Raw genomic sequence first — 21164 nt, 5'->3', positions numbered from 1 at the left:
CCATGGTACATTCCCCTGGCCCTTTTCAGACTTAGGAGGTTTTTGTTGATATAGTGACCTCAAAAGTCTTGCGATGGAAGGAATAAATGCTGCCAATCAACTTTAATTGTTTCAAATTTGCCCGTCGTGAAATATTTCTGAGCTTATTTTTAAGCTTTAGAGTGAAAAACGAATTTGTTTTCTGACTCAAAGTTTGGAATCTCGTCATATCAAAATTGCTTGGATCTGCCCCTGTGACTGGTAAGAATACAGAAAAAGATCAAAGACGTCGAGGCAATTCTACAGTTTAACGAGAACACAAAAATGAAATATAGAGTGTTTTCTAACCAGTTACCCCACTATCTAACTTTGGCGAGGATCACAGAGGTAGTACTTTATGTGCATGGATGTTAGGCAAACTGAAAGGTGTTGCAGGAGTTTTAGGTACCTTAGGCTGCGGTCATACTCTTCCGGGTTTAAAACGTATTTTGTTCTTTCCTTTTCATTCCAGACAACAGACAAGTAAACCTGCTGTCCACAGAGATAACACAAATGGTTACGGACTTGAAATCCCAGGTTTTCAAGTTGGCTCTGGAATTAAAAGAAAAGCACAAACGCCAAAGACGATACCATTTGACTGTGAAGAAGAACAGTCGAAAATATCAATATGAACAACTAGAACAATCGACAAAAAATTCTGCTAAAGGCAGTTGTGAAGACGAAGACCTAAGCAGTGGAATAGTTGCGGGCCCGCAAATGTTTCAGAAAGCTGTTGGTGAACAGGAAAGCCAGCGGGAACAAAGTCCTGACCCTTGTCTAATCGAAAATTTAGCTCCTTTTCATGTCAAAGGGGAAAAGCGAGAAAGCGAAGCATGACCGTGAGAGAACTAAGTGCTGGCCTTCTCCTGAGGCTGGTGACAACCTTTTTCGCGCGCTTTTATTATCAACACCATAATCTTTATTTCATAATTATTCAATTAATTTTAAACTGAGCTATGAGCTTGAAAACATTGTCGAAAATTAAGTCACGCACTGTTGTTTTTATCTGCATTTTCGGGTGTTCTTGTGAAGACGATGGACGAGAACCATAAAATGCAAATGCAGTATTCTTATGAAAACGCATCAGTTACGGCCTTAAAATTAAGCAAAGAGTAGGCTACTTAACGTATATGAGAACACCAGAAGCCGTATCCTTCGACAAGTTAAACAATTATTCCACGAGCGCGCATGGTATATGGGATGATAGATAGCAGCCTTGTTGGCTATAATCACAAGTCTCGATGGAATAATTGTTTTATTTAAGACGCCCCTAAGTATAGATGAATCTTCCTAACTTTATTGTGTTAGAACAAACAGAATGTTACAATGTACAAAAACACTTCCACTTTAACTCGTCTTCATGCGCGCGCATGGTATAATAGCTCATAGGCTATGATAGCTAAGCCAATGAAAACTCTTGAATTGCATTATCCAATGATCCAGTTTTTAATAATATAAAATATACGTGCTGCCTCACAATATAATTTCTCTCTGGAATTAACTTGACCAGAATTTCAACACGAACTCGAAGAAATTAGACGGTACTAAACCGCTAGTAATATTACTTTTAACTAGGATAGTTTTATTACCCGTTCGTGCATAAAACAAAAACATGTCCGTCATGATCCTCTCGTCTTCTTTCGGTCAGACTAAAGATAATTTCACGCTTCGCAGGATTCGACTTAAAAAAATCCTCAGCTGCGTATCTAGGGAAACACAACGGTTAAACGTCTGCACATGTGATCACTGTGTAATGACTAGGTGGCGTGCTTTCAGGCTGTTAAGAGTAAACTTGTCTCACGTGGTACACGAGTTACAAACAACCACACAAGCCAGTAAGTCCCGGCGTTTTAAAAGCATATAACTTTTTTGTTACAGCTTAAAATAGAATGGTAAATTAACAGGATACGCGTACTTGAATAAACTTTTTGTTCGAAAAGTCTCGAGTCTCCCTTTTCCCCATTTTTGTTTCCTTTAACAGATTTCTAGGAACGTTTTAATTTTTTTTTCTTACTCTGCGAGACAACGGTTGTTTCTGTGTTTTCCTTTGAATTATATGCGGGAAATTGGTGTTCGGTTGGCCGGAACTGACCCCCTCGCGTATTTCTGTCGTTTGACTGCCTGGTATAAACTGCTTCTAATTTAGATACTCCATTTGCCGAGCTCACGATACACAAGAGAAGGGGAACAGCAGTAAAAGCCTTTTCAAAAAATGCCCGCTGGACTTCACAACTGTAACCCAGCCCTCTATAAAAAATCCCTGCTCTGTAACAGAGAAGTGAACCTTTACGATTGGTCGAATTAGCTCGTCAACATGCTTGAACCGACCTCTGCTGCAGTATTGTGAAAACGATCAAGTTCGTGACGTGCGATATTGCATGAGGATGATATCGAAAAGTTATTGATTATTTCAACTATTTACCCGGCAAATCACTAAAGAAGCTTTTGTCATTGCATGCGAGTAGCTTTGAAAAAAGGGAGCAGTCAAAAACCTTTGCAACTTCCTAAATATCATGCCCTCAGCGACTGTAAATAACAGACTTATAAACATGTCAAGTTTTCGACGTGGACTGGTAACAGCAAGCAAAACGAACCAATCAAATCGCTTGTTTCGTATAATTCTACTGGTGGTTAACGCTGGTGCTTGTCGCGGTATAACATCAGTAGACTATACAAATAACCTAAGTATAAATGCTGTACAAATCTTTTGTTTTTCTTTATAAGTCCTCTAAAATTGTTGCGTGGGTTTCATACGTGGCGGTGAGCTCAACAGCTTCCACAATGGCTTGGATTTTTAGCACGCTCTTTCGATATTCGGTATACGGCTCCAATGCATCCGGGATACATTCAAAAGAGACAGGTTTGTAACGTGTTTATTTCAATGAAGCACTTTGTTGGGTTCTCGTATCACTTGCATTTCACTGGTTTACTTTTCAGCTGGTATGATTGTAACTTAGTTGGTGAAATCCTAAGCTGCTATAACCTCATGGGTTTAGCTAAACGTCCGGATTTCCTTTGCTAATAGGAATTACAAATCCCAAGGATTTATCTGAGCATTTTTCTTTAAATAAAGCGAAAGCGGAATTTTCAATGGTCTCAATTAACCTTCGATGTAGCTAAGGAAAAGCAAAATTGCTTCTGAAATTTATGTTGAAAACAGAGATTTGGTCTTAATAAAAATATACAGTTATTTCATGGTAATATAAGAAATTTTTAAGCAAAGAAATGATCTCCGCGGGTGGACTGTAATTTAAGCATTACTGGAAAGAAGCCTTTAAAAACAGAACAGATAATCAACTCGTCGTTTCATGTTTTTGTGCTATTTAAACTGAGTTGAAGTCAAGTTCCGCTTGACATCACCAACGCAATAATGATCAACATTTTAAAATCGTTTCTTGAAATTATCCTTTAATATAAATCTATGAATATAGTTATTGTCATGTTATGCAGGTTCTCTCGCTACCAACATTTACAACTGGCAAGTAAAAGAGATCTTGAAGTGCAACTTACCTAGTCGTGGGGGGGGGGGGGGGGCGGAGGAGGGGGGAAGGGGGATCGTACCGAAGCGAAGGTACATAATGACTTTATGAAACTTGTGAATGATGTCTGTCACATTGAGCCAATTATGGATAGTTTTGACCGATATGGTGGTCATGAATGACATTTTGTCTGTTCGAAGGAAACCCAATGGTACAAACGTACAATTTAAAAAGCACATTGACGGCAAAATTTATTGTAAGGCTTAGGACGAATAGAAACTGATAGCAAACCTATGTTTTAGTTTTAACTCGTTACGCTATTACAAATGTAAAAGAATTTTTTATAATTACTTCACGAGAAAACCTTGTCTATACCTTTCCCATCTATAAGAACATTAACCAATCACAACACAGTATCCGATATTCTGAGGACTTCATTGGTAATGACTTTAACTGTTCGTTATTTATCGCCCGGGGGGGGAGGGGGGGTGCAGGACTTTGGTTGCATCACAGTAAAATCCAACCGCAGGCTCGGTAGTATTCTAATAATCCACCCTTATTTTCAGTCAATTTTTAAAGTCCCCACTTCAATTATACTCTGTTAGCGACGACTTATTCCCGCTGACCGTTGCTCATGAAAAAATCAAAAATCAAAATCCTCCGAACCCCTTCCTCCCCTCTCAGGTAATAAATAATACCGTGTCTTTAATAAATTGCCGCCTTCACTCACCTCTTTGTAATCTGCGAGTTGCTTAGTCGCTACAAAAACGCCATACCTCCAATCCGAGGCCGGCCGGCGCCGTCAATACTCCTTTTAATCTTATGGAGTTCGGCTATTGGCGTTCCACTGCACATTTTATCAATCCACATGCTTTCCAAAAATAGAATTTGAGTTTTTAAGTAATTGAAAAATACATTTACCCCTTCCTTTTAAAAGTCTTTTTCAATTGTCTTCAGTGTCATCTTTGCAGTCATTTTCAATCATGTTTTTGAGTGGTTTATAGGTTGGATCGAAAGCCAGAGGCAGTATTTTCTTTTTCATTCTTCGCTCTAAGGTTCAAATGCATTTTCATCAAGTCCATCTCTAGAGATACTCAAAACTCTTATTTAAACAGAGTGGATCAAAACCCTTCTTCACGTGAAGGCCAATTTCAAATTCACCAGAAATGAACTCATCCACTTGAAACCACCGCGAAAGGAGTACATGACGGCGAAAAAAAAATTATTTCAAATTTAAATTCAAGATAATGACTTTATCACTGGTGTAAGACCATACAAATACATTTTATCTCATTAAAATGTAATCCGGAAGTACCCTCTTGAAAATCCTATGAGGGAATCATAAGGCAAAACGCAGAGTCAAAACAACCATACCTAAGTTCTCCTGAAACGCTTCAGTTTGTGTTTGGGCATAAATATTTCAATTTCCAGATCTTTAATTCTTAGTGTATGACTCTCTGGAGTAGTACGGGCTAACGACTGGATGGTCCTAAACTTCACTCCCTTTCAATCAGCTTTGAAATTATCAATATATTACATTGGCTGACCCGCAAACAGCTTATTAAGGTGGATCAGTAATTAAGATTGCCGTGATAGCTTTAACTAAATCATCTAAGCTGCCTAACTGCCGAAACTAAATTGGATCAGTGTTCGGAAATACTTAAAATTTAGCAAATTTTCAAATTTTTAAGTCTTTCCGAACACTAAGTCAAAAGAGAATTATAAGTAAAAAGGTTGGATATTACTCTGATTATGTACAATACTTTCCTTTTGTTACGACTGTTCCTGTGTAGGTATTTATCTTTGTTTGCAAAGGTACCGGACAAAATATCACGGAGTTTCGTCGGAAAATTAGGATTTTCGTGGTTGGTCTCCCAGGCCAGGCTGGTTATTCATTCCACAGTACACACCCTTATTTATCAGTGAAACCACTTTCTTATATTTTGCAGTTCGGAAATTTTTTTAATTATGATACTTTGGAGGAGGTTGATCGCGTGTTGTACGAGTTGAGCCGACGGATGTCGTTTGAAAATTAGTTTCATTTAAGAAAACAGCTTTGCACTTAATGATATAGATTCATAGTCTTAGATTTCAATCGATAGAACTGAAGAACATTTTTGTTCGATCTCTTTGATACAGTTCGAACTAACAGGAACCTTTGACATTTGACACTTTGCGTGAGTGCGTTTGCTTTTTTATGTTGTTTAAGAGAGGGAAAAAATCATAAACTATTGTCTTGTTTTTATGCGAATAATAAATATTTATATTACTGTCTGAGAGAAATAGGACAGCGATTGACAGATTTGTCAAAAACATCTAAAAGAGAAATACCAGGTTATCTGAAATACCGGCAAACATAATCCTGAAAAAAAGGGAAAACTTCAAGGCTTATTAAGCAACGTTTGCGAGCAGTAGCTACCCTCCGTAAATATTCCACGTGGAATATAAACGTATTCCATATAAACGTGTGTGACGTCATACCCACAAAAGGCCTAAACAATTCAGGTTCACTTTTCGTCGCCTCGTCGTTTTGTGAAGGCAGTTTATTTACAAGGCGAAAACAGCACTTCGCCGCGAAGATGGCAGTTCACAAACGATGGTCGTATCCCCGCAATGTTCGTTTCAACGGTGAGTGGAGTGATTTATTTTCTTTATGGAATAGAACTGGAGAAAAACAAAAGGAATTGACACCCCACGGAGACGATCTTTTCAATTGACTTGTGAGCACTGCCCGACCATACAATGCCATATGAAGCTAGCTCACTTTGTAATGATAATAACTTCAAAGAGTCAAAGCAAATAGCGGAAAAATGACATGACGTTTTGTAGGAAATTTAATTTCATCGAGTTAACGTTGGGATTAAGAGGAATTATATTCACAAGTTAGCGGCGATGGTTATTGAAATTTAAACAAACCACAATGTCTTTAAATATTTATTCCGAACACTAGTGATCTGACATCAACGGATTAATCTAACGGGAAAAAGGCTTGAACTTAAAACTTAAACAAACAATTTTGTTCAGGAGTATGCATGAACCCTTTTGAGTTAATTAACGCTGGATGTTACGAGGATAATTCAATAACGCGGATACTTTTTGGCTGAGTTTTATTTCATATGTTAATGATTACACCTGTTACCTGTATGTCGCACTTTCTTATACGGAGAATAATTCACGGTCGATGTCGTTTCATGACATCTGAGTACATCAAGCAAATATCATAAGGGACATTTGCAAGAGACTGATTGGAGTGGAACCCGCGCCAGTTAAACAGAAACCCCGCAAAAAAATTATGGAGAAATATTTGGGTGCAAAATGGCTATCAAAATGCCCGCAATGGGGCCCTTTTCCGTTCATATACAAAACATTTAATTCTCGTGTTCTATGTAAAGAAGTTTTATCAATATTTCTACATTACAGTGTCGTATTTTCAGGCGTGTAATTTTACCCGGAAATTATTCCACACCGTAAAGAGTCTCTAAAGCTTGCGTTTCTTACGTTTGCCCTTAGTCAGAGTGAATGACGAAGGGCTATTGCTCTGATCAAAGGGCTAACGCTCGAAAAGTCAAGCTTTAGAAACCCTTTACATCACCAACTCAGTCGATAAAACCAAATTATCTTGTTGTGACCCTACCGACGCAGCACCACAGTTTCTTTAGATACTCCTGAATTTTAAGACTGTTACAGCCAAGTTGCAGCCGTTTCGATAAGTTCTGACAAGTTTAACAGCCAAGTAGAAAAATTTTGTTGTTTTTTTTCATTTAGTCATGCAACTGTCCAAACTTTTTTCCTTTAAATCGAATCAATCATGGAAAAGTAACTTAGCAAAAGAAACTGAAAACTACGCTTTGTGGAGCAGAGTGCGTGACAGCCTCAAATGAACATGTCACGCAATCTTATCACGACTACAGATCTATAAATGTTACCGGCGTGTTATCGTCTCCTCAGAGAAAGGAAATCCTATCGGTGTTGATAAAGAAACATGAGCAGAGAATTCTAATAACTATTAATTATTACGGTAAAATTTGCGAAAGATGTCTCCGCCGATGGTGATCCTGTTGCAGGCTGGGTAGTAGTCTAGGGAAATTTGTCACGTGACGCTCGAGAGTACTCGCGCTTGATCGCGAGTAGTGCACGTAAACAGTGTCGACAGAAGCTGTCGCCTCGCCCAATTCATGCCTTGAATTTTGTAATTTTTTCAGCAGAACCTTTACTGCGATCAAGACCAACAAGTATGGCAGAGCCGCCAGAATCTTCCCTACCGGCACAAGTGCTCGAAAAACTACGTGAGTTGAATACAGAGCTTGCCGAAGGTGAGTGTGTCGAACTGTCTTGGAAGTAAATGAAGGGAAGTGAAATATGCCGATGTTTTATTTACAGAAAATATTGGTTGATCTTCATTGAAAACAACAGTTCTAAAACTGTTTGGCTTGTCTTGATTCAAAGGGAGTGTAAAATCGAGTAAAAATTTCCTTGTGGCTCGTAATTTATAGCGAAATCTTCACATAGCTAACGTGATTGTGTCGCTACCTTGCATTGGAAAAAAACTATGAAGTCATGCATATATAAAGAGATTACACTCAGTATTTCCCTGTGTGATCACGATTCTGTGATGACTGTGTCAACATCATGTTTTAAAAACTCGTGCAACGGTAAAGAAAAACGTTATTGATATTAATACTATGCACATAGCAAAAGTATAAACAGTTATTATTGCGAAAGTACAATCCATCAAGCGATGTTACTTTCGTCGGCAACATAAGTTAACTGCTTGCAGATTTCCAATGATTTTTTTTAATGTTTTGACTCAACATCGTCAATAGGCTAACTTCATGTTGCGATCTCCCTATGAATGGGATTTTGAAAGAATGTTTTAGCCCCCAGGTAGCACTTGATTAAACGAACCGAGTGGAAACGATTTTTTTGACAGCTTGAAAATGTCGACATATTTTTATTTTTCAAACGGGTTGCGAAATATTCTTAAAATTATTTGAAGCCATGCGAAAAAATTACAAGCTTGCAGTGTTTTAATCTGGGTTAAAGCAGTTTAGCCCTATAAAAAAATCGAGACGTCGAGAATCAATCATTTAAATATGACTAACTTTTGTTGTTTATGGCAATATTTGTTTGTGCGCGAGATTGTCTTTGTTTGCTCGTACTAATGATGATCTGGAATGTACCCTTACATTTTCCGTGTAGAGGATTGATATTTTGGAGTGATTCGTAAATTTTCTTCATTTTTTCCTCGACGAATGTTGATAATTGAATATGGTAATTGCGAGATAATTTGAATTTGAAGATGGCCACGGTATATAAGTTTAGAGACACCTTCAACACAACCTTGTCGACACCAGTCAATTTTCAGATTAACCTCATTTTGTTGCCTTTGACTTTTCCTAGCCTTGATTTAGAGGAAGTGGCTTCTCCATTCAAGAACAACTTTCAAATGATGGGACTTTTATAAATACCTCATTATCATTCATAGGGATACATGTCAAGTGCTGTCCATTGATTAAAAACTGATTTGGGTGCATAATGCATAAAATTTTACATTATCAGTTCCTTACTGCATTCATCAAACTACAACGAGTGAAAGCTGCCATTTTTAACATCTTGGGCTATTTGCAGTTAATTTCCCTGATATGCATATTTATTTCACTTCTATTACATGTATAGTCAATGCACCCAAACCAGAGAGCAGTATTTGATATCTTTTCTCTTAAAATTGTCACTAAGGTGCATGTTGTGATCAGTGCCTGTGAAACGGTTGAAATTTTAGCTTATCTTGTAGGCAATCAAGTTTTAATTCCCTAGAGTGCCTTGAATGTGGTGCCTTAAGTGTGAGCAGGTGAATCAGTCTTGCATAAGCTCCTGCCACCAAGCCCCAGGATCAAAATGTCAAATTCTCTTCATTATCTGTGATACATTTTATATAATAATATTTACCACAAGTATTTAGTCTTAAATCAAGCAATATCCTTTACTTGATATTTTTCTTTTGTTTCATAACCACTCAAATTGAAGATTGATTGAATTTGTAAAGAGAAATTCCTCTTCAGTTACTCTAAGAGATGGAAAGGTTGTACAAACAGGCTGGCAATATTTACCACTCTAATGTTATATAAACAGTGAACTTAGACAAACTAATGGTATATGGCAAAGCTACTGGGTAATGATGCATGGACCATGTGAGGCCTGTAGTAGTTATGGATGGGTGGTGGTGCCATCTGTTACTAATCCCGCTTTACCATCTGCTACCTAGAAACAGTTCATCTCTTCTAAATTTTGTAACACATGATTGTGTTTCTTTGCAGGTGATATAACTCAGAAGGGATATGAAAAAAAAAGAGCGAAATTGCTCGGGCCCTACCTATCAAGAGGTAAGAATGGGAATTGTATAAATTTTCCAAGGATGAACTCAAACATTCATTGTTCTCCAGAGGCATCACATGTGGCAGCCAGCTTTTTAGCGGCTACTTGTTTAGTAAGTAGTGGCTAACTGGAGTAGACAAAACAGGAAAATGACTAGCTGGATCTGATGTGAATTTTGACCTGTGTGTTAATTTTGTATGAACCCTCAAAAGATTAAATTAAAACTGGAGTGAAAACAGTTAGTGATAGCTAGGATAATAGATATAAGCAGATAAGATGCTCGTACCTTTAATTTGTTACTCACTAGTTTAGCACCAGCTACTGTACCTTTTTTTGCGGCTAGCTGCTGGAAAAAAAATCTCTGACAAAGTCTATTTCTGTTATTTTTATGGCAACAAAGAGACTTTGGCAAGGCCTCTTAATAAATATTGTTTGTAATAAAGTTAGGTCCACAAATATTAAGCAATTAAATTACAGCTTTTTGCAAGACTTCCAAGCACAGATCATCAAACTAGCTACTACCACTGCAAATGCAAATACCAAAGTTTTCCTACTCACATTTCCAACAAAAACAGTTGCAGCTTGGAGCACTGCCTAGAATGATTTATCAAGCTCAAAAATTAAAGGCCCAACCATGATTTGAACCCAGACCCCTTGATGCACAGTTTAGAACACAAACAATTTGGCTACCTCTCTCCCCAGTTTCATGTACTACATTTCATGTAAAGATTCATTTGCAGGTTGAAAATTTAAAATAATTTATTAATAGTTGGAACAAATGAAATTCTTGTTTTATCTGCTGCAAGGAGGTCCCCTTTGTATTTTTAACACTTCATAATTATTTCCCCCAGACTTAGAAAGATGTGCTGTCTAAAGGACATAATTTTAGAATGTTAAAAAACTTATCAAAGAGTTGCTGCATAATTAACTGTGTAATTTGAAAAAGACACAAATTACTGCCACAAAAACCACTTAAAAGCTACAGAAAGATTTAGCAGGAAACTTGGGATGTGTGAACAATATTTAAACATTACCATGCTATTTTTAAAATTCTAAATCCACTTACTTAGTAAGACCTGATTCACAAGTTTCACAAGGTTGGAGTGAGCACGATCTCTAAACCTGCATCATTAAAGAAGGATTTAGAATAATAGTCAGGAAATCAACAATGTCGTTCTCAACTAAATGAACTGATCTTTGAATTAATGTAGCTTTGATATTGTTGTTGACCAGTTTAGCCAATCATGTGAAAGATAACTTTGTATGGTATTGCCCTAGCTAATGCTCATGAAACAATATGTGTTTCAACAATTGAGGAACAATATTAATAGGAGAAAAGAGATGTTGTTGTTTTCTAAGCTTGGTATCACAAATAGGTGATGGTTTAAGTAAGAGACACTTTTTTTAGGGTTTTTTTTAAATTGTAAAATGTTAGACAATAGAGCCAGGGGACCACTTTACTGTATGTTTAAATTTTCATTTCAAGACTTCATTGTAGGACTTAGAGCTAATCTAGTTTTTGTAGGATTCAGACTTCAATATACAGTTTTGCCAAATTATAAACCTTATCTTTCTGTGGTTTCAACTAAAATTTGAAATATTTATGGTCTTTTTATAGATTTAAATGTTGCTTCACCTGGCAGTCCAAACATGAACGATCACTACAGCGCAGGTAGGTTATGTTACATGTCGTAAAAACATGGGAAATGTGCATCCAGACCAAGCACAGCTTATTCAACATGAAGTTGACAAGAAAGAAGGCCACAATAACAACAATCTGTTGTGTTAGTATATATTAGATTCACTCTGTGCTCTTTATAATTTTTTAGCTCTATGTATAAAGCTGATCTGTGTGTGTTCCTTGTGTTGCAAAGTTGATGTTTTGTGAAAATTCTTTTGAGATCAGAGTTGTGATATCTTTGTTCATTATCTCTGAAATGTGTGAAGCTTCTCTGTTAAGGACAGCTCACACTATTTTACTATTTAACCTCTAGTCAGAGCTTAATCCTTGAAGTTACATGTATGGTGTTTTTTTGGCATGCGTGTGAAATTTGATATTGAGATTGGCAATGAAACGATATTTTTAAGGTACTCAGATGTGATTGGAAAGATTTTGTTTTGCAGTTGAGCTAAACTGTCTTGATTTTTGGGTAGAAGATATTAAAACACTTTTATCTTTGTGTATTTATTCATTTAATTTTGTTGGATTTAGAGTGCTTGTTTACTTTGCTACTTATGTGACTTTCAGTATAGATATTTTATAACAAAATTGTTTTTAAATTGTCCAAAAAATTGTCAATTTTTCATGCCAAATTCAAATATATATATATAAGTGAAAGAATCAAAGAGGACGCATCGATTCTCTATTACTCTGAGTTTCGCGCCTAAGTGCTCGTCAGACAGATCTTTTTAGAGAAAAGTTCTCTCTGACGAGCACTTAGGCGTGAAACTCAGAGTAACAGAGAATCGATGCGTCCTCTTTAATTCTTTAACTTATGTATACTTAGCTCTGCTACCACAGCATTGAGCACTTTATGCCAAGGTAGACTCTACCCCCACACTTATATATATATATATATATATATATATATATATATATATATATTTAATACGTGGCTCTAAGCTGGGACTGTTTTGGTTGGTTGCCATGGCAAGTAGGAAAAAAACTTTTGGCAATGAATTTTGAAGTAAATTTGCTACTAACAACAGTTTTCAATTTAAAAAACCTAAAGGTATGTTTGATAGTCTTGTATCAAGCTGTAACATTTTAAATTATATATCTTCTAAAGGGAAGGCAAGATTGACATTTATATGAAACAGAATGTCATATTGACCACATTTTCTTTCCTTGAGTAACTTCTACTGACTAAGATTTCATTTATGGTGACCATGTGATGATTTTAGGTCACAGAATAGTTGAGCTCAGATCTCTGTAAAGTTTTTTAACTAAAAAGTGATTCCAGACTATGTCTGCTTTGTGTGTCAAAATTGAGGCTTTACAACATGGTAAATCTTTCAACATGTTTTAAAAATAACACATTTCATTGTCATCTTAGTGCAAAGGTCAGAGGCTCTGCAGGCAGCCTTAGTAAAAAGACTCAATACACAAGATGAGATGCCTGCACCATTTAAAAGACAGTCACTTATGAGGCGAAAGCCTGTGGAAAATGGCACACAACCGCAACTTCTAAGAGGTACATTAATGTACATGAACTGTAGGTTAAACCGATGCAAGAGATGGAGACTTTTTACAATATAGGTTGCATGTTGGAGACCAGATTAGATGGTCTGGTTAACCTTTTGAATGACCATATGTAGCTAATTTCTCCCATGAATATCACCCCCGAATCACACATTAAGACCATGAGAATGAAGGAAATGATCACCAACTACAGAAGTTCTTGATTGTGAAACAAATTATCCTTGATAGCACTGTAGGTAGTGTATAGAGAAAAATATGGAGGATATATATACTGATGTTAGGGTGTAACAGGTTAAGTCCTGGCTTATTTATGGCGTTGTGATCTTTGCGCATGGTAAGTAAATCTCACAGGGCCTCTGTCCACCCAAGAGTTTAAAAGGTTACTGATAAACATTCAAAAAAGTTGACAGAATGCTCTGAGAAACCTGCAATACATTAGCATACCATTCAGAAGAAGTAGTAATACTTCTGGTCTCGTTATGTTGCTCCCTTTGTTGGGCCTCCCTTCGTATGTGTCCTTGTTAAACAAATGACTAAGTTGTACCCTGCTACACTTTGCTATGCCCTATTCTAATTAACCCTTAAACACCTTAACATCAGTATACACTTTCTCCATACTATTCTCTATACATTTCCTATGGTACTGACAAAGAGAATTTGTTTAACAATCAACAGCTCTCTTAATTGGTGATCATTTCCTTTATTCTCATGACCTCAATGTTTGTTTTAAGGGTAATACTGATAGGAGAAACTACTTGCTAATCACTCTTAGGGGTTAAAGGGTAAAAAAAAAATACTGTCATCATGTATTATTCCAATGAGTACTGTCTTTCTTGAAGTGGACTTTAGATGAAGAATTTTAGTTTTATTCTTGGTTTTATTGTTGTGCTTGAGCAGGACACCACTTTCACACTGCGTCTCTTCACCCGAGATTATAAAATTATCATGTTCAGTAAAGGGAGTGTCACTTCATGTTAGAGAAACTGGGATGAGTTCATGAGGTTTTGGCTTGACTTTCCTTGTGAGAAAGCTTTAAAATGCTCTATGGGATAAGTGTTAACCAACAAGTATCATTCCCAATTTGTCATGTCATAATTTACTTTACGTGGTGTTCAAGTGGTCCCTATTGATTTTTCATGTATCTAAATTTTAGGTTCTGTATCTTCACAAGACTCTATTGGAAACCAAGCCCCAAATGAGTACACTCCCCCTGGCTCAGTTAGTTCTCGTACCTCTATACCTCGAGCAGGCTCTGAGGAATTCCCCTCCCCTCCCCCCGACATGTACATACAACACCGTCACAGCACAAGCAGTTTCCCTCCTGTAACCCCTCCCCCAGACTTGACAAGGCAAGGACCATTTGATACCAAAGGAAGTCGAGTGATGCATATGTCATCAGTGAGGACAATAGAGGATGATGGACAAGTGTCAGGTGAGATTCATTGAACCAACAAAAAATTTTTTTTTCAAATGAGCGTTAAAAGATTCATATTTGTATTGTAATGTGGTTTTATCAACTAAACTGATAAATTAATATAAATTTATAGCCATGGAAAGTCTTAATGGTGCTGCAATACCCCTTGTCCCCTCCAAAGTAACACCACTTTTTCTTTAGAAATTCATTTCCTTTACTCATATTTGCATTGGTTTTTGTCACTGTCCTTGGTGATTGGTATAGAATTCTGCACCATTCCTCAACCAAACTGATACAAAACTAACTAAAAATGTTTATAAAGTCAATGCCCTTACCTTTCCCTTTAGTTTTCCCTAGGCTTTTTCTGAGTTCCCATTGAATATGTTGTGTTGAAATTTTCTAAATTTGGCTTTGCTGATTAACACTTTCAATTGGTTTGGCTAAACAACCCTAAAGTAAAATCTCTCATTCGATACTCAAAATTCTCCTTGTCAGCACCCTAGGAAATTCATAGAGAACAGTATGGAGAATATGCATACTGATGTTAGGTTAGTGTTGCATTAACATGCACATTATGTGTGAGATTCAGTAAGCACAGACTTTTCAGAGTCAAGATACATATATAGGGCTTCTCAAGTCTCTCAAATACACCCCATAACCCCTCCCCCTTTCTCAGAACAGCGATGTGGCAGGATCACAATATGACAGCAGTGCAGTTGAAAAGCTCACTCTTTGGCAGCAAATCAACTTAAGATCTTTAAGCATACATGCATGTTCATGCTCTAGTTACAGTTAAATCAGTTAATACAATTTAAATCACAATGATTCATTTGCCTCCTTTTGTAGTGTCAAGTAGTAGAGTATCATCAAAAATTCAACAACTTCTCAATACACTAAAGGTACAGTTAAATGTGATGAAAATAATTTGGTTTCATCAACTGAGTTGATATTGTAGATTGGCCTCTGGAAAGAGTTTCTAAAGTTGACATTTGAAGTTGAAGCCTTTCATGAGAGCCAATTGTAAAGGGCTAACACTGGGAGCATCAGCTTTAGTATCTCAGTATGTAGGCCAGTCTACATTATCAACTCAGTTTTATCATGTAATAGCTTCGCAGATGCAACAGCACAGTTTCTTTGGAAACACTCCCTTTAATCTTTAAACCTCTAGGAGTGACAAGCATCTAATTTCTCCTTACAGTATCACCCCTGAATCAAACACTTTATGCACAATCATGAGAATGATGTAAATAATCAACAATTACAGAAGCTCTTGATTGTTAAGCAATTTCTCCTTGTCAGCACCTTTGCAAATGTATAGAGAACAGTATGGAGAATATGCATACTGATGTTGGGGTGAAAAAGGGTTAATCATTTGTAACAAAAATACACTTTGTCCAGCAGATCAATTCACTAAACTCTAAGATGAGAGGTGTACTAGCTCTAGTTGTTGTTGTTTAATTGGTCATCTTAATTTTTGGGTCATTTTATTTTTAAATGTGTTTTTCTAAATGTCTCAGAGGCCTAAAAGAAAACCATTGGAACAGTTTTACAAAGAAGAGGATGATGAACTTCTAGAAGGTAACCACATGAAACTTTACATCTCATACCTCCCCATCTTATTTGTAGAGGAAACATTTTATCATGAATCTACAATTGGTGACAAAATAGGCCATTTACAATTGACTCTCCATTTACTTAGAGTGTGCCTCTGATGCTATCAACTGTACTAGTACGTACTAATAATGTTCATTTTGCTTAAGCTGATTTTATTGTTCTGCAGCAACTAAACCTGATCCAAATGCTCCTCGACCTGAAGGACAAACCCTACGACCTGTCACTGGGGAAATTTTGCAGGTAACTAAATATGTTATTCTCTGAGTTGGAGGTGTGCACAGCTGTATGGGAAAAACTGTGCCCAAGTTCCTCTTTGCAAGCATGTTTTTTTCCCAGACAGTTTTTCCTAGAATGGTAAGTAACTTGTTTTTTTCTGCTGGTTTGTTTTTTTCCCATTTTACTACCAATGTTGCTGTGAAAAAAAATTACAGACCATGGTCTTCATGGTAAAAAGCTGGACCAGTTCTGAGCTTCAAAGCAAATATTTTCAATTAATTATTGTGAACCCTCTGTCTGTAAAAAAAACATTTATATTGTATAATAGAATTGTTCTGTGGTTGGTATTGTTTGACCCTCTCTTGTTTTCATGATGTTACAGGTTCCTGAGGAGCTGCCCAAGAACTTGGAGGAGGCTCTAAGCAAGTTTGCCACCAGGTCTCCAAAAGCTTCATGCTTCTCTGTTGTGGACAACCATGGAAAAACAAATGTTACTCTGACATATGGTTGGTGACTTTAAACTTTTCTAAATTATGACTGGTTAATTTAATCTCTACTTGTGTACAACAGTATATTCAAGCTCAAGTACCATTACTGTGGTACAATATCGATACTAACAATGAATTTTTTTTCAGTTTAGCCACAATTCCTACCATTTTTAACCCCCAACTATCCAGTTTTGATTTATTATTTTTTCCTCCTTAGTGCTTTTTGTTACCTTGATATGAATCCACTTTGTAAAAGAAAAGAAAAATCCTTAGTTTTGTTTAGATTTTCATGGCAGATATATGGGATAAAGTACGCATACTGGTATTGTTAGGAAAAGCTGTACCTGTTACTCATGGCTTAGTTGATAGGCTACGGCAATGTTGAAATGCAAGAGAGGACAAGTGAGTGCATGTCACACTGGCTTATTGAAGAAATTTCCAAGTGGTGTTTTAATTTTGAGTTTGATTTTTAGGCAAACTTCTGTCAAGATCAATGAAGCTAGCTTATGCTTTATTGAACAAAGTTGGAAGTCACAAGGAGGGAACATCAATTATGACTGGAGACAGGGTGAGTTTGTTTGATCTACACTGGAATAAATAAGTGGAAATAAGAACTCACATTTATAGGCAGTTTTTTCAGAACTTGTATTATTCATTGTTGTAAAATGTGCAGTAATTGTTTACAGTTGTGTGATGCACACTTATATGTAATGCACTATATTCATGTCATGTTCCTGAATCATACATTTTGGTGGTGGGAAGCAGAACAATTTGAGAGTCAGTGCAGTCTTGTCATTAGAAGCCAGTAGGTGGCAGAAACCTGCTGCAATTCAGAACATTTTGCAAGGCCACTTAATGAATTGCAATCAAGGACAGAAAAAAAACTATCTTTGAAGTGATTCTAGAATCAATGTCTGGCTAACAAAGGTTACTCAAACATACCATCAAATGCTGGATCTCAAAGAGTTTCAAAGATCAAAGTTTTGCAGGGAGCATTCCCTCAGACCCTCCTAGAAGGACATGTTGCAAAGCAATACACCAAGCTTGCTGCCCAAGCATACACCGTATATGTAGCTCACCTTGGCAGTCTACTCAGTTCAGATCATGTCATACATCCATTACATTTTCTAATGAATGCAGTGGGGATTCTAATCTAGAGCAACATACTCTAAATACAAGGGAATGATGGCATGCTATCTGGAACATTGTCCCTTGTCCTGTAGATACCCATTATACTTGTTTACATGAAAGCCGCTTGTCCTCCATACTGGAAGGATGAGCAATATCCAAAGCATTGGTCAGAAAGAATAAAAAAAAAAAAAGATACTATTGACCTGAATTTTAAGCTTGGTTAACAAAGAGGAAAAAAATCAGTTATGAGCATTTACAATTTTTTTTTCCTGATACAGGTTGCATTGGTGTATCAAGCTGATGACCCCATCAATTTCATAACAAGTTTTTATGGATGTCTTATTGCTGGTATCATACCTGTTCCTATTGAACCACCTGCAAGCAAAGATGTAAGTCTTAAAATATTGTATTTACTCAATCAAATGTGGTGTTTATTAAAATCTTAGCTTCTCCAAGTTGGTGATTATTCAAGAGTGGCATTTATTCGAGAGTGACATTGAATTCTAACCAAACTCCTTGACTAACATGGGCAGTTTTTAGCATGCATTTTATTTAGCACTGAACTTGTACTGAGTACATCTTAGAAAAATAATTTTTTCTTCTGCATCAGTTTCCTATATCATATGGTTTTGCTACTGAGTGAAGTCTCCAAAACTAAGGGGCTGATTTTTTTCAAACTTACTTAAATTTCTGTTACAGGAAATGAGTATTCTAAGCTAAGAGTTCAAACACTACCTCTGGATTGAATGCCAGTATCTCTATTGTATTGTATGTAACCACAAATAATTATTCAAATTTCTCTAAAGGACTTGCCAGAGTTATACTCCTGGGTAAAGGGAAGCACTATTTGACTTAAGTATCTTGCCCAACAAAACAGCAAAATAACCCAACTTGGGCTAAAATGTGAAGAGGTCTTTAAATTCAGAGTCAGAATTTCAACTGCTTGGTTATTCCATAGTTCATTTGTTTTTCTTCTGACTGTATAATTTTTTAATGCCATTAAATTTAAACCCTGTCTACCTGAGTGAACATATACTTTGTACATGTACATTAATGATCCTTAACTTTGAAGACCCAGAGTGAAATGTGAAGCCTATTTTTACAGTATCCTGGATGTCAGCAAATTGGCTTCCTTCTTGGAAGTTGTGGAGTTTCCTGGGCCCTGACTTCTGAAACATGTCTCAAGAGTTTACCTAAAGATGACACAGGACATGTTTGTACATTTAAAGGTAAGAAATATTTCACTGTTTTTGACTAATCTCCAATTCACAGGGGCAGTCTAAATAAGCTACATGTAATGATACTGGAAATTGTGTGTAGCTACTCACGCTGGAAACATGACTTTGTATAATTATCTCAAATTATGCAACTTGACGCATGTGGTGGTGCTGCAGATCATGTGAGTGGTACTGTAATGCACCAATCAATTTGAAGCTTCAACATCCCCCCCTCCTCCTTCCCCCTGGGCAAACCACAGGCATTTGACCATTGTCCATGCTTGGGTGGTGGGAAATTTGAACCATGTGCTGCTGGGGTAGGGGACTTTAACCAGAAGCGTCAAGTCTTTTCAATGAAATACAGGTGTTATATCTTGAAATAAAGAGGTGTTTAAGGTCAATTTAAATAGTTCACTTTCACCAGTGAAGGGCTTATAAGGTCCCTATGAATTATGAATTTTTAATTATTGGCTACTTCTTTATTAAAATCCGCAGTTTCATTCCTGCGTTTCTTATTCATGACAGTGCTCAATCATTCACCTTAGCCTGTGTTCACAGCCCATGTACCATTTTCTTACCTCTTGACTGATTGCTTCATTGATTCAATATTAACTTTGTTTGCTTTCAGCAGTTGCACACTGTACATATTTTTCATATTTTTATGTGCAGTGCTTTCTTATAGACAAGTATTTTTCTTTAGGTTGGCCCAAGTTACAATGGTTTGTCACTGCAAACCTTAACAGACATCCTAAAGATTGGCAACCACCTTCCAATCTGGACAGAAGTTCTCCAGCATACATTGAGGTTTGCAAGCACTGTGGTTGATCTATTGTAGTTCATGAAGTCCATCACTTGTTTTACCTGCTATGATGTCATTAAATCATGCTGCAATGACCTTCTCTGTGCAAATCTTGAATTGGATTTGGGTTGGAAGAACCCGGATATAAAAGATCTAGGTGTTCAACAGGATTTAAACTGACCTTTCATATTGCAATCTCTTTGAGTTTTTTCAACCACCTGAGTTTGAAGCCTCTGGCATGGGAACAGATCAATTTTTTTAAATTCAAACTGTCTAATTCTTTGGTAGAGATGGAACAAATGTACATGTAGGTAAAGGTTAGGATCAGAAATTGATTTAAAACTGGGGAAATGGAATAAACTATGCAAATAATCTTTGAACTGAATTTTGAACATGTTAAATTGCATTAGAGAAGTTTGAAATTTAATCAAGTTTTCTGTTTGTCACCAGTCCACAGTAGGAAAGGATGGGGCAGTGATGGGTGTGACTGTGACACGGATGAGTATGAACCTACATGCTCAGGTCCTGAGTCAGGCATGTTCATACACGGAAGGTGAGCAGTGAAAGGCTTTGTTAGGTTTTGTTCTCAAGTTTTTGATGCTGAGTTTAAAGTCACTGACTTATATCTTATATGTTCTTTTCTGAAAAGTTGACCTTCTGGTACCAAATTTTTAGTACATTTATTTTGTTGGAATGCAGATGGCAGGATTGTTTTACCCCTTCCAAACAACATTTGCTAACACAATTTAGCAAGTAATTTAGGATGCATGTTGTAAAAAATACCTCTGAAGACTCAACCTGGCATAACTGAACAGAAAACAAGCCTTTGTCCACTGTTGTTTTCTTCATTTTTTTTTACAAAATCCAGGATTTTGATCCATTGTTAAAGACTTACATAATGAGTTGTTCAACCTCCCCTTCCCAAAAAAGAAATTGTTTTTTAATTTAATCGTTTTTGTTTAATTAGGTGAGATAATGATCAGTGTTCTTGACCCTAAGAGGGAAGTTGGATTGTGGCATTCCATTTTAACAGTGAGTGTGTTCTTTGAAGTTCTTTAAGTTTTTGGTTTAGCATGTTTCAGTGTTTTTTAATCATTTGTACTGGTCTGGGCTACACTGTAGGTGGAGAAAATCTCTTTTTTGTTTGTGTGAAGAAGGGTCTTTACAATTTTAAGCTTTGCAAGAAGTAATTGCCACAGTCCTCATAGGACTGT

General features: G+C 36.7%; 2 protein-coding genes across 5 annotated transcripts in view; both read left to right on the top strand.

The window, feature by feature from the left end:
• LOC113682744 (uncharacterized) overlaps positions 1-2133 on the top strand; it is a 45260-nt gene extending 43127 nt beyond the window's left edge. The window contains exon 43 of the mRNA XM_089194873.1: positions 491-2133. Coding sequence (XP_089050999.1) covers positions 491-855 — 365 coding nt within the window. The 3' untranslated portion in view covers positions 856-2133. The remainder of the gene's footprint in view (positions 1-490) is intronic.
• A 539-nt stretch (positions 2134-2672) lies between these two features.
• LOC113682749 (disco-interacting protein 2 homolog A) overlaps positions 2673-21164 on the top strand; it is a 32864-nt gene continuing 14372 nt past the window's right edge. The window contains exons 1-16 of one of the 4 annotated variants that reach the window (XM_027199927.2): positions 2673-2878; positions 7703-7810; positions 9812-9877; positions 11488-11541; positions 12926-13063; positions 14225-14503; positions 15332-15384; positions 16003-16063; positions 16266-16339; positions 16698-16821; positions 17277-17371; positions 18213-18323; positions 19040-19163; positions 19852-19955; positions 20401-20503; positions 20918-20982. In XM_027199927.2, coding sequence (XP_027055728.2) covers positions 2710-2878; positions 7703-7810; positions 9812-9877; positions 11488-11541; positions 12926-13063; positions 14225-14503; positions 15332-15384; positions 16003-16063; positions 16266-16339; positions 16698-16821; positions 17277-17371; positions 18213-18323; positions 19040-19163; positions 19852-19955; positions 20401-20503; positions 20918-20982 — 1728 coding nt within the window. In that variant the 5' untranslated portion in view covers positions 2673-2709. Of the gene's footprint in view, positions 2879-5788; positions 6126-7699; positions 7811-9811; positions 9878-11487; positions 11542-12925; positions 13064-14224; positions 14504-15331; positions 15385-16002; positions 16064-16265; positions 16340-16697; positions 16822-17276; positions 17372-18212; positions 18324-19039; positions 19164-19851; positions 19956-20400; positions 20504-20917; positions 20983-21164 lie in introns of those variants that run through there. The other 3 variants (XM_027199926.2, XM_027199928.2, XM_027199929.2) reach the window with 3 other exon arrangements.

Source organism: Pocillopora damicornis, chromosome 14 (genome assembly GCF_964200805.1).
Source record: "Pocillopora damicornis chromosome 14, jaPocDami1.2, whole genome shotgun sequence".
NCBI classification, from domain to species: domain Eukaryota; kingdom Metazoa; phylum Cnidaria; class Anthozoa; order Scleractinia; family Pocilloporidae; genus Pocillopora; species Pocillopora damicornis.
Note: the sequence above shows the minus strand (reverse complement) of the source record. Positions and strands in the feature narration are given on the sequence as shown.